The following is a 13,164-nucleotide window of genomic DNA, read 5'->3' on the forward strand; positions in this document are numbered from 1 at the left end:
CTTTTGGCAAGGTTGTGAGGGAGATGAGACGGCACCTGACATGCCGCCCAGCAGCGAACACCTGCTACCGCACAGGCCTTAGTGCCAAGTTAAAAGGCACTAGTAACGCGTTTTGTGTACTGAGTGATGCCTCTTACCTAGTCGATATGACAAATATGCGATGTTTGGCGCGTTTGCGGGGTCAATCTACCATACGAATCGCATGAGTTGACGGAATCAACGTTGAGCTGAATAACGTCGAGCCTACTAGTAGTGAGTCTTGCTAGCTCAATAAAGCAACGAATGCTAAATTTGTAATCAATTATTTTTAGGTTATAGAGACGGGAGAGCAAGATGATATTACATGGAAAAGACGGCACTGTGTTAGAAGTCAAGCAGGCCAATCCTTGGTTGCATGATCCAAGAGACTGCGTGCATTGAGTGAGGTCATACTGCTGCCGCATCTCGCCTGGCTGCTTACAAGATCATCTAGCCAGAAATGTGCAGAGTCGGCCTATTTTTGTCACGATCCTGTTCATTTACCCCAGATTCTGACGAGGGAGCTGGGGTGTCTGCGACGCTAGTGGTACCGGCATTACCTTGACACATAAAACGACATATGTCTCGGCACGCTATCCCGCTCTTCGCAGTTTGCACGGCTACCAAAAGCGGGATAGCGTCGGAAAGTGTATTCTCTTGTGTGGAGGGGGCGCCGGTATATGACCGGTGGGGCTAGCGCACGCACTAAGTTAGTGACGATTGCCATTGCGAATCAGCCGACCTCATGTCCATAGCTCCTGCTCGGGTCGGTGGGGATAGCTGGCTCTATAGTGAACCGTGTATCAAATAAACTGTTTCATGTTTCCAATGAGGTTATAAACCGAATCTCTCTGCTATGCAGTAACCCGGCCTTATACGTCCGAATTCGCACTTGGCATAAAACGCCTAGAAAGTCGGGATTACACGCCTAGGAAACATGAATTAATCTGGAACCTTACATGTTTTGACGATTTCTTCGTATCGTCATGCCTTGGTTGTAGGTTCACTGGGCGAGATGTGATTTGTGTACAACCAGTAGGACATTCTTACACTTTAAATACTCCCACTTTTTCTTTCTTTTAACAGACACCAAACTGTTACCTTCATTGTCTCAGACAGGTTCTACTTTCGTTTTAACTTTCTTCTTCAAGAACACGAACCACTGTCATGTATTGCAAACCACACTTCCTTGCCTTGCTTTCAGCGCTTCGGCTCACCACAGCAAATCCTATCGCCTTGCCTCAAGGTGGAAGTGCTTCCTGCCCCTCGGAAGCATTGAACGAGGCGACATGGAAAAAACTAGATCTTGATGGTTTTCTCGCGGGTGCCGCTCCGAACCTTACTACAAACAATGTTCAGGGGTTCGCTTCATCGCTAGGAGCCCCCAACTTCTTTTGGTGAGTACTTGATATGTTTACTGCGATGCTAGGTAGAAGGAAAATGGACTAACAACTGTTCTTCTAGTGGGCTTGACCAGTTTTGCAACGCCGGCCAACCTTGTCTTCCGGTCTCTCTTCCTGCATGGTAAGCTTGCCCATGATCTATGTCAAAGATTTCACTATAATATAATTGTACTTTCGGACGTCCAGCTAAATAAGCAATGCAGGTATGCCTTGGTCGCAGTTCAAAACTATAACAGCTACATGAATTCGCTCAATACTGCCATCTCCTTTGCCGCTTCCATTATGTCCTTAGAGATACCTGCCGTTGTCGCCGACTTCTGGCCCGAACCTACAGACGATGTTACCCCTTTCAAAGACATGGTTTCTCTGGTCACCTCTGCCCTGAGCGCCGTTCCATTCACCGGCGCCCTGGCCACAGTGAACACTGTTTCTGGGGTGGTTGCCAACTTCCTTACCAACCAAATGAAGCCCCCGGAACAACCAAATCTCTTTATCAAATGGAGCGACATTGGCGTGAGCATCGCTACCGCAGTCAAAGACTACCAATCTACCGTTGCAAGTTCTCTCCGAACTACACTCGACGCTGAGATCAACAACCCAACGTCAGGTATCAATTCCATTTTGGCCGGCGGTAGCTTCTTGGGTGTCGCCCAAAACTTCACGGAAACAGATATGCAGAAAAAGGTTGCAGATAGTATGAAGCTTCGCTCTATTGCTCTCCTACTACAAGCACAAAAGGCCTATATCTACAGGGCCACCATCCCTGCCGACAGCTGCAAAAACGGAGATCAGCCTTCCAAGTTATGCACTTCGGCTACTGATCGCCCAAATTCCTTCGCACTACGAATAGGCGATGACAGTCCATTTGACATCCCGAATGTGATCATAACAAAGTATGGAATCTCCAAAGAAACATTCTTGCAAGGTCCCTCGGATTGCTTCGACGAACACGGTGTGCAGCTTTTCACCCCAGAGATCTTGCCGATTGACTCCACCGCCAAGTGCATCTTCAACCTTCCGGTGTGCACTTTTAATGCCGATACTTTCCCGGGACGCACTGTCCAGGAAAACTGCAGACTGCAAGGAATTGACGTATAAGTATATGTCTAGTTTTGGTGTTGGATTTCGTGTTGGTCTTGCACTGATGCATACTGTTGTTTACTGCTGTCCACTGTGGCGGATATCTTGTACTTAGCCCATATACCCACAGCTTCACTTCGATTATGAATATATTACGACTTTTTTGACCACCTATCTTTTCGACTACTATTTCAGCTTGGTTTTGGACTATAGCAGGCGCAATGGATTACTTAAACATCAAATCCGCGATCGAACTTGAGGCTATCCAACGAGGCACCATGGCTATTATCACAACACTCTTTATCGGAGATATGGCTAACACCATGATGGAGGCGCGAAACCGCCTGGACAAAATTCAGGCATATGTCTCCTTAGATCCTTCCATACAATGCTGTGAAGACACTCAATCCATACTGTAGCGGTTGTATCATCCGGCTAGTAGATGAGATGACAACAACAATTCCTTCGTGGCTGAGCCAAGAAAAGGTGGTTGGCATTGGCATAGCCTCCAATTGTAGCGTTGTGTGGTCATCTCTCTGGTTGGTCGCAGATATCATCGTGGCGTTTTATATTCCACAGATACAAAGGTGGGGGCGGATGTGTGGTGACAATTGCGGTAGCTGCCTTCCGAAGACTTTGTACGATTGGGCAATCCAGTCTCTATTCTTATCATGCATTCGGTGTATCTACTCCATTGGTAATCATTTATATCGTGTAATTTCCACAACGTATTCTTCTAGCATACAAAAAGCAGGTCACGTGTCACTGACACAACAGGCACGGAATTCTGTAGTAAAGCAAGTCATTCTTGAAATCGTGGAAGATGGCATGCTGCCCAAGAGCGAATTTTATAGTTTGTTTCATTGTCGAGCTCCAGAAAAAGAAAGTTGGAAAGGGGTCTCCGGAACCTATAATGAGTTCTCAAAAAATACTACAATGCCACAAGTTAAGTACAATCCCATTCTACCAGAATCCCTGTAACCATCTACCGCCAAGTCCAAACACGTGTACCACAACTCATTCACACATTTCCACCAAAGTTAACAACTGTCGGCATAAAACTCACCGTTCCTCGCCTTGCATAATGCTCCTATTGTCGAATTTGGACCTTTCTACAAATTCAAAAAGGCAAGCGACTGCACATTTACCATGCACGAACTGGATTTTGAAGCTGTATCACTTACAGACATTCTCAATAGCTATCGATGTATCTGCACGAAGGCCTCAAGCTACCTTGGATAACTGTGCCCTGGTCTTGTTTTAGTGGTGTGTACACTGTATTTGGGTGCTAAGTTTAATGGCAATGTACCGTCCAAACTGGTTCATCTGCGAGGGCGAGAGAGGTAAGAGAGGCAAGAGCGGTGAGAAATGCGAGCTTTATCTTTTGTTTTCTTCGTTTACTGGAAGGCTGGAATGAGTATTTTTTTTCTACGAATTAAGCGATAAGTTGATGCGGCTGATGGTAGCTTGAGGGTCATGTGAAAGCAGATGATGAAGAAGACAGCACGAGTTAAACATCCTTCAGAAAATATCTCATAATCTTGTTTTTGGTACGTAACTATTAACCTAAGAGTCATTCAATTCTGTCTTCGGAGCTTCTAGTGCGGTGGTGTTGCGAGTTTCATTTTGACTTTACGTATTAGGTAAAGTCTTAAAGGCTCCCATTGGTCGATGGCTCTGTGGACTACGTAACTGGTAATCTCACCAATTTGCCGTATTACAGCCTAGTTTCAAGCAGAGATCGGCAGGAATGACAAAACTTGGCTGTAGCTGTAGTGTACTATAGTTGCAAAGCATACGATCCATGATAGAACATGTGGTAGGTACAGTCCTAACTAGAGCTAACAACCATTTAGTAGTTCACCAATCTCCATCCCTAAGTTATGGGACGTGCCTTGCAACAAGCGATGCTCCACTTTACACTTCTGGGTTATTTCTTCCGCGATTTTGGAAATCTGTGGTTATTACGAACAAATCTATCAACTAAATTGCTTCATAGGGAGGTTCTCGGATGAAGACCTTCGTGATGTTGCTCATTTTTCGGACAATCTCTCTAAGACAATAATGTGCTATGTTGTTAAATTACCTTTGTCTATTCGCAAGATTGTATCTCTATCGGATATCCGGAAGTCCAGACGGGATGTGAAAGAATGAACATAGTCATCATGAAGGACATAACTGTACCAGAAGTTTTTGCCACGCTCCATTTGGTGGCTCCACATCGTTCCATGGGACGTACAACACGCGAATAACATTTTCTCATGAATATGACTGGTCAAGGGATGTGCCGCGACTGAGCGCCTTGATAGCAGTGTAAATTGACTAGCTAACGAATGCCCAGTTGAGAGATAGATCATCATATCACACAGCGATCAGACTTCAAAGTATCCTTTGCCTCATTTGGCGGGAAGTAAGCCACATTTAGGAAAAATTCAATCTCACCATAGTTTGTTGTTGGTACCAACTTTACCGTACTTCAGTGGCGATTTTAAGCACATTAGAAGTGAGCTGATCCATTTTTGTGTCTATTGCTGTAAACAGTAACTTTTGTCGCTCAATCTCATCAACCGCGGCCACGGAGAGACAGAGGCTCAATCAGAGCTTCGACCATCGTCACAATTTTTAGCAAAGAAAAATGACGACCCCAGAAACCGGATGCCGATAACGGTAATGACGACTGGGCGGTGTGGTGGATGACTTTGCGCAAGACCGAATAGCTAGCACTAGTCCGCAGAATGGTGAGAGTATCTCGGCCTTGGAAATAGTATTGGCATCGCCAAGATGCGGTAAAGATGATGTCTGAAGATCATTATCTAGCTCGTTTGGCGATGGCAGCGATACCCATAGCTAGAACGAGTAGTTACATTAATGTTGTCAACAGAATAAGAAATGATACTTTGCTTCTACATATCCTCGATTCATCAAGCAATCCTGCTGTTGCTGTATAGACGGAGGCAGCATCTTTGAGAATATACAGAGCTCATAGACACCGTCACCGTTTCTCGAGATCGACTGCAGCGTGCTGCGAAGGGCACATTATCTCGGGTAAGCTCACATTGAGAAAAGGAGGCTTAGTGATACAATCTATCTGATTCAATCGTATATCCTTCAAAAGGCGTATAGCACGTCCCAAAGTGAACCACGATTGCGCACAGCTCCGGCTGTTGATCTCAAAGTGGGTGAGGAGCAAAAGGGCACGAAGAAAATGCATGCACCAGCTGGGGTGGAAGCCTCCTTCGGCTTTACATTGGTCGAAATAGTACCTTTTAGGGATATAACAGGGTTGCTTGAGTGACGCTTGCACCTTTGGCATTTTTCTTGATACGCTCCTAGAGTTATGCTATGATGGCCGACTGAGTCACGCGTTGGTTGATGCGGTCACGATACGAGCATGCAAAGCCCAGACGTGTGTAACATCCACAAGTAGGAAAAACTCTGTTGCACTGGACTTTGCGATCTCGGCATGGGTCACATCTGTAAATTTCATCAACTTCTGTGGAAAGCAAAGCGAGAAATTTGGCGCAAGGGCAGAGGGTGACCGTACGTGAGTCGTGATTGATTGCTATTGCGGCCTTGGTTCGGAGGATTGCTTATTTGGGCAGACAGGTCGACAAAAGACCGATTTCATGCAAACAACACGCGCACTCATATGACACATCTGCTGGCGACGCTACGTGCTGAACCCAGTTCGTGTTCTACAGTGCCTATAGAAGCCTTCTGGACAAGAAGCCTTGAACCCGATCTTGGCTAGTGGATGTGTAATGTTTGGCGGGTGCTAGAACCGGCGTTAATGGCCCTTTGATGCCGGAAAAGGGTGTTTCCCCACTTCCACGACCCCTTGTTCATCCACGCGTGGGCATTTTCAGTTTTCTTTCACCCGCAACCACGACATCAACTTCGGCATTTCCTTCGTCATACTGCAATAAGATCGTTCGTTTGAACATTACTCTCTCATACAATCTCGTTTGCTACCATTTATTCAAATTTCGATACACACTTTTTTTCAGACCTCGTAATTCACGTATAGGTAAACAACCCCTCCACCTCGCCGCCTAGCTTTCTCCCTCGACCTTGTGTCTTACCATCCATACTACGAGCTCGATTGTTCCGAGCGTATGGATTTGCTCTCGACAAAATTGGGCCAACTATGGCTCGAACGCGTCCCGAGATTGTAATCCAAACGTGTTGCACCAGACCGGAACCAGTCGAGCCTCGCTGGTTGAGACCTTCATGGAATTTGATATCCGCGCAAGATGGTGTCTGGGGGTTTTGCCGCCCTACCTGCGATGATGTACGCGCAGTTTCTTTTGCCAAGATGGAGATGCTCGGAGTATCATACTGTACCGATTGATCTCTCGCAAAAGAATGTCCGCGTCTTGAACCATGGCAGCGGAACACTTCAAATCTGCTTTTCAATCAAGATCAAACAGAAGAGAAGATTTGCATTGCAGCTTATCTCATAGACCTTTTCAACTCCTAATAACGTTGCAGCTTTTGCATTCATCATAGACGCTACAATCATGACAAACATATCTGTCGTCTGATTCTACATGGGATGCCGCGGGCGTCGCCCAATGGGGACTAGACCTTCCACAGAGTGAGCCAATCAGCAAGCCCAGAGTCGCGGACATGTGCAGCCGACCAAAGTCCGCTGGATGTGAGCTCTCACCTCATCCTGCCTTAGCGTCTCTGTCAACCTCTTATGTTTGGATGCCCTTGTTCCTGGAGAGCGAGTGGTGGCACGCCTCAACCCCACTATTGGACAAGATAAAAAGCTGTCCATACCTGCATGCGCAGCCGTAAAAAGGCTACATTTACCCGCACTTCTGACACTCCCAGTGCCAAAGCCTGTCCTACTTTGCCGCATAATGGCAAAATCTATACATGTTGTGTCCAAGCTAGATAACGCCAAGCATGCCGTCTTTCACATTGATCAGGACCTTCCAAGCCTAGCGGCATCTTCAGTCCGTGTCCAGACATGGCTTGTTTCCCTCACTTACAACAACTTGACCTACGCCCGATCGGGAACCCTTCTGAAGTGGTGGGATACCTATCCCGTCCCTGAATCGAGTCCAACTCCCTTCAACAATCGGGAAGAATGGGGCATCGTGCCAGCCTGGGGCTATGGTCGCGTCCTCGAGAGCACAATTGATGCCATAGCGCCAGGGTCGCTACTGTGGGGCATGTGGCCTACTTCAGAGCACGCCGTCGACCTCCAACTCGAAGCAACCGAGCCATCGAGCCATTGGCCAGAGCGCAGCGCGCAGCGAAGTAAGCTCATGACTATGTACAACAGCTACGAGCAAGTTAGTGAAAGCGATGCGCAGACCATGCGCATGACCGCGCTCTGCAAACCCCTCTGGCAGGGCCCGCATCTGCTCAACACAAGCGTGTTTTCCACACGACGTATTCACCCTTTTGGCTTCGGTGCGCCATGGTCCCAGGAGGATGCCGACTTATCGTCGGCCATAGTCGTTAGTCTCTCCGCCTCAAGCAAGACTGGCCGAAGCTTTGGCTGGGAAATGGCCAGGAATCGAGATGTATCAAAACACGGTCCTCGTGCCTTGATACAAATGACATCAGTCCCCAACACATTACCCCGATACGAATCGCCCTTGCCAATGAAGGCAGCTACATACGACGACACAAGCACCATGGCCTGGGCGGAGCAATTCGACCCATCAAGAGTAGTGATTGTCGACTTCGGCGCATCCAACGCAGTCCTCGAGTCAGTCAGGGCCGCGGCATCAAAGCTTGCTCAAAAAGTCACCGTCGTTGCTGTGGGCTACGAAGCCAAAGTCTATACTCAAGAGGAGATTGCAGCCAGAATGGCGACTGCTAATACCAAGGTCCTGGTCAACACGAGCGGGCTGCGAGATCGTGTCATCGAATCTCAAGGCGCGTTGGAATTCTCCCAGCAGATAGACGGGACGTGGAATAGGTGTTTGAAAGGAGATGCTTTTGCCAGTCTACAGGTAAAGGTCTTGAATGCTGTTCGAGGGGAAGAAGGCATTGAGGGAGCTTGGAGTGCTTTGTGTGATCGCAAAGTTGCAGCAGATGTCGGTATGGTGGCTGAGTTTTCTAATATATAGACTTTGTAGACAATGTGATCTATACAGCTAAATCGATGTTTTTTTCTTTTTTTGTAGATGAAAGAACATCAATACAACGACAAATACTAGGTATCGATGCCTGCTGCACTTTTTAGTTGAATCTTTGCTCTCTGTATCTATGTCACTGTCTACTTTTTTGTCACTGTTTTGGCTAAACGAAGAGCGAATATTCAAGTGAGGGAGCGACCGAGTAGAACTTATTTTGATACGGCAGTGCCAAGCAAACGGAGCTCTGCGCTAGGTGGCACGGATGTTTTGAAGCAACTAAATAATAAGGTTGCTAGTTCCAGCTTCATTTAGGTGGTATTGAAGATCCGGGCTGGATAGAGGATGCCCTACGTGAGATCATTTGTACCAGGTGAGTTATTTGTTGTGTGTTTGAAGGGACGCGATGAGATTTCTTAAGCTCCAAGAAGATTTGATATTGTTTGTACGGGGTATGCTTTAACCTGGTGTATTCTTTTCAAGCTATTTTTGACAAGGTTCAGATTGCATAATATGTGACTGCATGTTTTTTCGGTTGGAATAGTAGGTAGCAAGGCTAGGATAATGGAGAAGGCAGTAGGTATGGTAAGGGGCACCTTGCAGTCACACTAGTTATGAGCTAATAGATACAACAGTGAGCAGTGGGTCGTCAAAACGGTAAATGGATACGGTGGCTAATTCCGAAGGCTATTATCAGTGACAGCACTAGGATGAAGGAGTAATGCGTAGCCAAGACTGCACCATTCATCGGCGCTGTTTATGATTCATTGACTTATCCTGTCCGATTCACCGAGTCAGTTACGGCAAAGCGCTAGAAACTTCTAGCTCCGTGACGCATTAATGCATCAGCATCTAGCGTTGTGTTAAGTATAGCCGTCAAAATACTAGACGAAAAACCAGACAAGCGGCTATTCGTATCAGTAAAATAGCTCGAAAAAAATGAGATTAGAAGTTGGAGCAGCAAATTTCCGAGACAAGAAATGATTGTCGAGTATATCGTATTGGCAATACCTACCAGATAAGTCAGAGGAATATACAAACCCAATACATTTGCCCATAAATACCCATTGTCCTCCATCACCGCTACGTTCTGAACCGCCTACTCTTCAACCTCCCTCATCTACCTTCTCTTTGGAAAAAAAAAATCGATACAGCCTATAACCGCAAAAATGCAGCCCAGCACCCTCTCTCTTACCCTCGTTTCCCTCCTCTCTCTGGCATGTCCCATCCAAGCCCAAGCCCGCACGAAAAACTGCCTAGACCAAACTTGGCCGAGCCTAGCTGCTTGCAGGAACTCCGGGGACTACGCGATCCGACAAGGTGGTGAGAACCCAGGCTACTGCTTCCAGAGTAGTCGGAATGTGTATCAAGTTTGCGTCAATGCTCAGGGGTGAAGTGTGGAAGATGTGTAAGTTTGGGTCTTTAATATTGGTTTGGAGGAGTGCTGACAGGTCAACATAGGAAATGGGATTGGCAATGTTGGATGTGGGAGGATGCGAAGGGTGGACGGGTGAAGAGGATAGAAAACGCGGATGGGCTTGATATATAGGGTAGCGAGGAATGGTATCATCTTGTCGTCGGAATACCGGATATGTGATTCTTCAAATTGGATTGAAACCTTCCTGATCGTAGCTGAAATGGTAATTCAGTTAATGCATGACTTAGCAATGCATACCGTGAACCTCATAGTTGATGTAAAAAATATGGAGTGGATTTTCTATCTACGGATGTAAGTGTTCAAAGTTCCTGAGCGATTATAGTTATACTACCGCGTTTCTATATCCCACGCTTCTGCTTTCGTATTATCGGGATGAGTATATACTATCAATGGTAAGATATATGATCGGATTTAGTTCAAACCCCTGCTTGAGCGTTATGATAGTCAGAGGCATCTTACACATCAGGGCCATATACAGTGAGCAGAGATGTGACCGGTATCTTAAATATGAGTCCACCGTGCTTTGATACGTATGAAGTGGCTTTTTGGCCTAGTGCAGGAATATTGGCTGCTAAAATAACATCTGGTTACCTGCGTATTTGAAGAAAAAACCGATAACGTTTGCCTCACGATGATTTATTCTTTGATTGCACAATACAGGGATATAGCATATAAACCTCCGGTAAAAGGTGAAGATAGCTTGTTAATGATGCCAAGTGCATGAGTGTTGGATGGGTGCACTAGAATATCGCCATTGAGAAGCGATCGTCAATGTACTACCTATGCAGGGTCTCATGTCGCTCCTGCGCAAGTAGCTGCACTTCCTGACTTGCAGGTCCAGAAACATCATCTCATATCGTCCATTGCGTTCATCTAGAAAACGAAGGTTGAGCGATGGAGAGTACTGAATCCTCTCCAGCGCTAGCGTAATCATGGCTATGCTTTCGCGACACTTGGCGTTCGAGGGATGCGCGCCGAGAACCGCCAATTACCAGGCAGTTTCACAGCCCCAACATCAACACCTCGGATCTGACACGGCAGATCTCCTTGCGATGGCTCTGCCTTACTTTTCCTGCTAACACATGAAAGCAGAAACCTCTTAGGAATGCTGGCATTGCCTTTTGTAACCACATACGCGTAAACAAACTGTCCTCAACGCATGGTTCTGTCTTACATCTCCCGCCAACCGCTCCCTATCGCGGATAAGCCCTCAAGATGGCTGTAAAACCAGACTCACCGAGAGAACCGTACGAGGAAGAGGAGGCCTTCCTACCGTCCATCGACGCCCCAGACGCGTTGCAGCCCACTACAGGAGACAAGCCATGGCTCCTCCTTGTAGGCCTCATCGTCGTCCTCGTCGCCTTCATCGACATAGGCGCATACCTTGCCGACCCGCCCATGACGCGTATCTTCGAAGCGAACCTGTGCTACAAATACTATCTGGAGCAAGACCCCTCGGTAATAGGAGAGGATGGAACGATACCGGAGGAGCTATGCAAGGTGGATATAGTGCAGCAGCGACTGGCTAGTATCTTTGGATGGCAAGAGATGTTCAACGCGCTCCCTGGACTTTTGTTGGCAGTTCCTTTTGGAACACTGGCTGATCGGATAGGCAGAAAATGGATCTTTGCCGCAAGTCTGGTCGGCATTGTGTTAAGTTATGCATGGACTCTGCTGATATGTAAGTGCACGCGTTAGAAAAGGAGGTCTGAACTTGTGTTGACGTGTGTGCAGGTTATCTCAAGACTCTGCCCCTGCAGCTAACGTGGTTCTCGAGCGCCTTCATGGTCATCGGTGGTGGTGCCTTTGTTGCCATGGCTATCGGGCTGACCATGATTTCCGATATCGCACCACCGGAAAAGCGTACAACGATTTTCTTATACTTGACCGCATGTATTCTGGTTGCAGAAATGGTGGCACCCATGATGGCCTCCCGGCTGATGGAATACGGAGACTGGCTGCCGCTTCTACTCGCTCTGGCGTTTCAGACTGTTGGCCTCATCGTGTCGCTCTTTATTCCAGAGACCCTGCATTTGCGCAACCTTGAGGAACCGAAAAATATCGAGACACAATCCATTGAGTTGCAGCCGATGTCGGGTCATTTCTCGGTTCGCTCGCAATTGCGTAACTTCCAGGCTACAGTCCAATTTCTACGCGGCGACTGGACTCTCGCTACGGTTGTCTTCACCTTTCTCGCAAACAGGCTGGGCAGACAGTCCATTGCCCTCTTGGTGCGCTATGCTTCTAAGCGCTATAGCTGGGAGATCAAAAAAGCAGCATATCTGCTATCATTCCGAGCAGCTGCTAACCTCGTTGCCATTAGCGTTGTCCTTCCACTCATCAACTTTGTGCTGTTGAAGAAACTGCATTTCCCAGTACCCCGCGCTGACATTTGGATCGCACGTGGATCCATTGCCCTTACCACGTTTTCCTTCTTCGCCATGGGCGTCTCTGCGTATCCTGCTCTATTGGTCTTTGGTCTTCTTGTATACAATATGGGCTCAGGCTACAATGCCGCTATGCGCTCTATCTCTATCCATGTTGTCGGCGGGCAGTCAAGCCCCGACATAGGTAAGCTGATGAGTACAATTGCCATGGCCGAGAGCTTTGGCTCCATGATTGGTGGGCCCTTGCTGAATGAACTGTTTCAGTTGGGCATAGGGTTCGGCGACGCATGGCTGGGACTGCCATTTCTGAGCTCTGCGATCATCTTCCTCTTGATGACATTTGTAACTTTCTCCATCAATGTAATGGACAAGAAGTCCGCTTATGTAGAGCTGATTGGCGAGGATGAAGACAGTTTCCATGATGAGGGGAGGGACTCCTTGTCAGTACGCCCGGGTGCAACTGAGCGCAGGGATTCTACGTGAGAGTTGCGTTTGGATTTACAATTGACTTCAAGCTCTGCTTTGTCTTGTACTTTTTATCGTGGTATTAGTAAAATGTTTTTAGAAGTGACCAACTTTGAAAGCGTAGGTGCGACCATGTCTCTGGAGAGAAGGATCTTTCTGTTTGCGCTACATGTTTGCTACTGTCTTAAACCCCACAAAATAGCAAGCACGGGGTAGTCACCACCAGACATGGGTTCAACGCACAATCATCTCACCGTGTCATTGACCTCAGCATT

General features: G+C 47.2%; 4 protein-coding genes across 4 annotated transcripts; all 4 read left to right on the forward strand.

Annotated features, from left to right (window-relative positions):
* Nucleotides 1–1,703: 1,703 nt before the first annotated feature.
* Nucleotides 1,704–2,519, forward strand: COCVIDRAFT_24104 (hypothetical protein; the record flags this gene model as incomplete). Its single annotated transcript, XM_014704126.1, has 1 exon — nucleotides 1,704–2,519. The coding sequence occupies one exon, from the start codon at nucleotides 1,704–1,706 to the stop codon at nucleotides 2,517–2,519; it is 816 nt and encodes a 271-aa protein (XP_014559612.1).
* A 4,850-nt stretch (nucleotides 2,520–7,369) lies between these two features.
* COCVIDRAFT_13494 (hypothetical protein) lies at nucleotides 7,370–8,593 on the forward strand (the record flags this gene model as incomplete). The annotated part of the gene is made up of 1 exon (XM_014704103.1): nucleotides 7,370–8,593. One exon carries the CDS (start codon nucleotides 7,370–7,372, stop codon nucleotides 8,591–8,593), a length of 1,224 nt encoding a protein of 407 aa, XP_014559589.1.
* Nucleotides 8,594–10,342: 1,749 nt separating this feature from the next.
* Nucleotides 10,343–10,564, forward strand: COCVIDRAFT_91419 (hypothetical protein; the record flags this gene model as incomplete). Its single annotated transcript, XM_014704182.1, has 1 exon — nucleotides 10,343–10,564. A coding segment is annotated over one exon (222 nt), but the record flags the coding sequence as incomplete, so codon positions are not given.
* A 688-nt stretch (nucleotides 10,565–11,252) lies between these two features.
* On the forward strand, nucleotides 11,253–12,907 carry COCVIDRAFT_91249 (hypothetical protein; the record flags this gene model as incomplete). The annotated part of the gene is made up of 2 exons (XM_014704183.1): nucleotides 11,253–11,718; nucleotides 11,772–12,907. The coding sequence occupies 2 exons, from the start codon at nucleotides 11,253–11,255 to the stop codon at nucleotides 12,905–12,907; spliced, it is 1,602 nt and encodes a 533-aa protein (XP_014559669.1).
* Between the last annotated feature and the right edge of the window lie 257 nt (nucleotides 12,908–13,164).

Source organism: Bipolaris victoriae (assembly GCF_000527765.1).
Source record: "Bipolaris victoriae FI3 unplaced genomic scaffold scaffold_17, whole genome shotgun sequence".
Taxonomy (NCBI): Eukaryota; Fungi; Ascomycota; class Dothideomycetes; order Pleosporales; family Pleosporaceae; genus Bipolaris; species Bipolaris victoriae.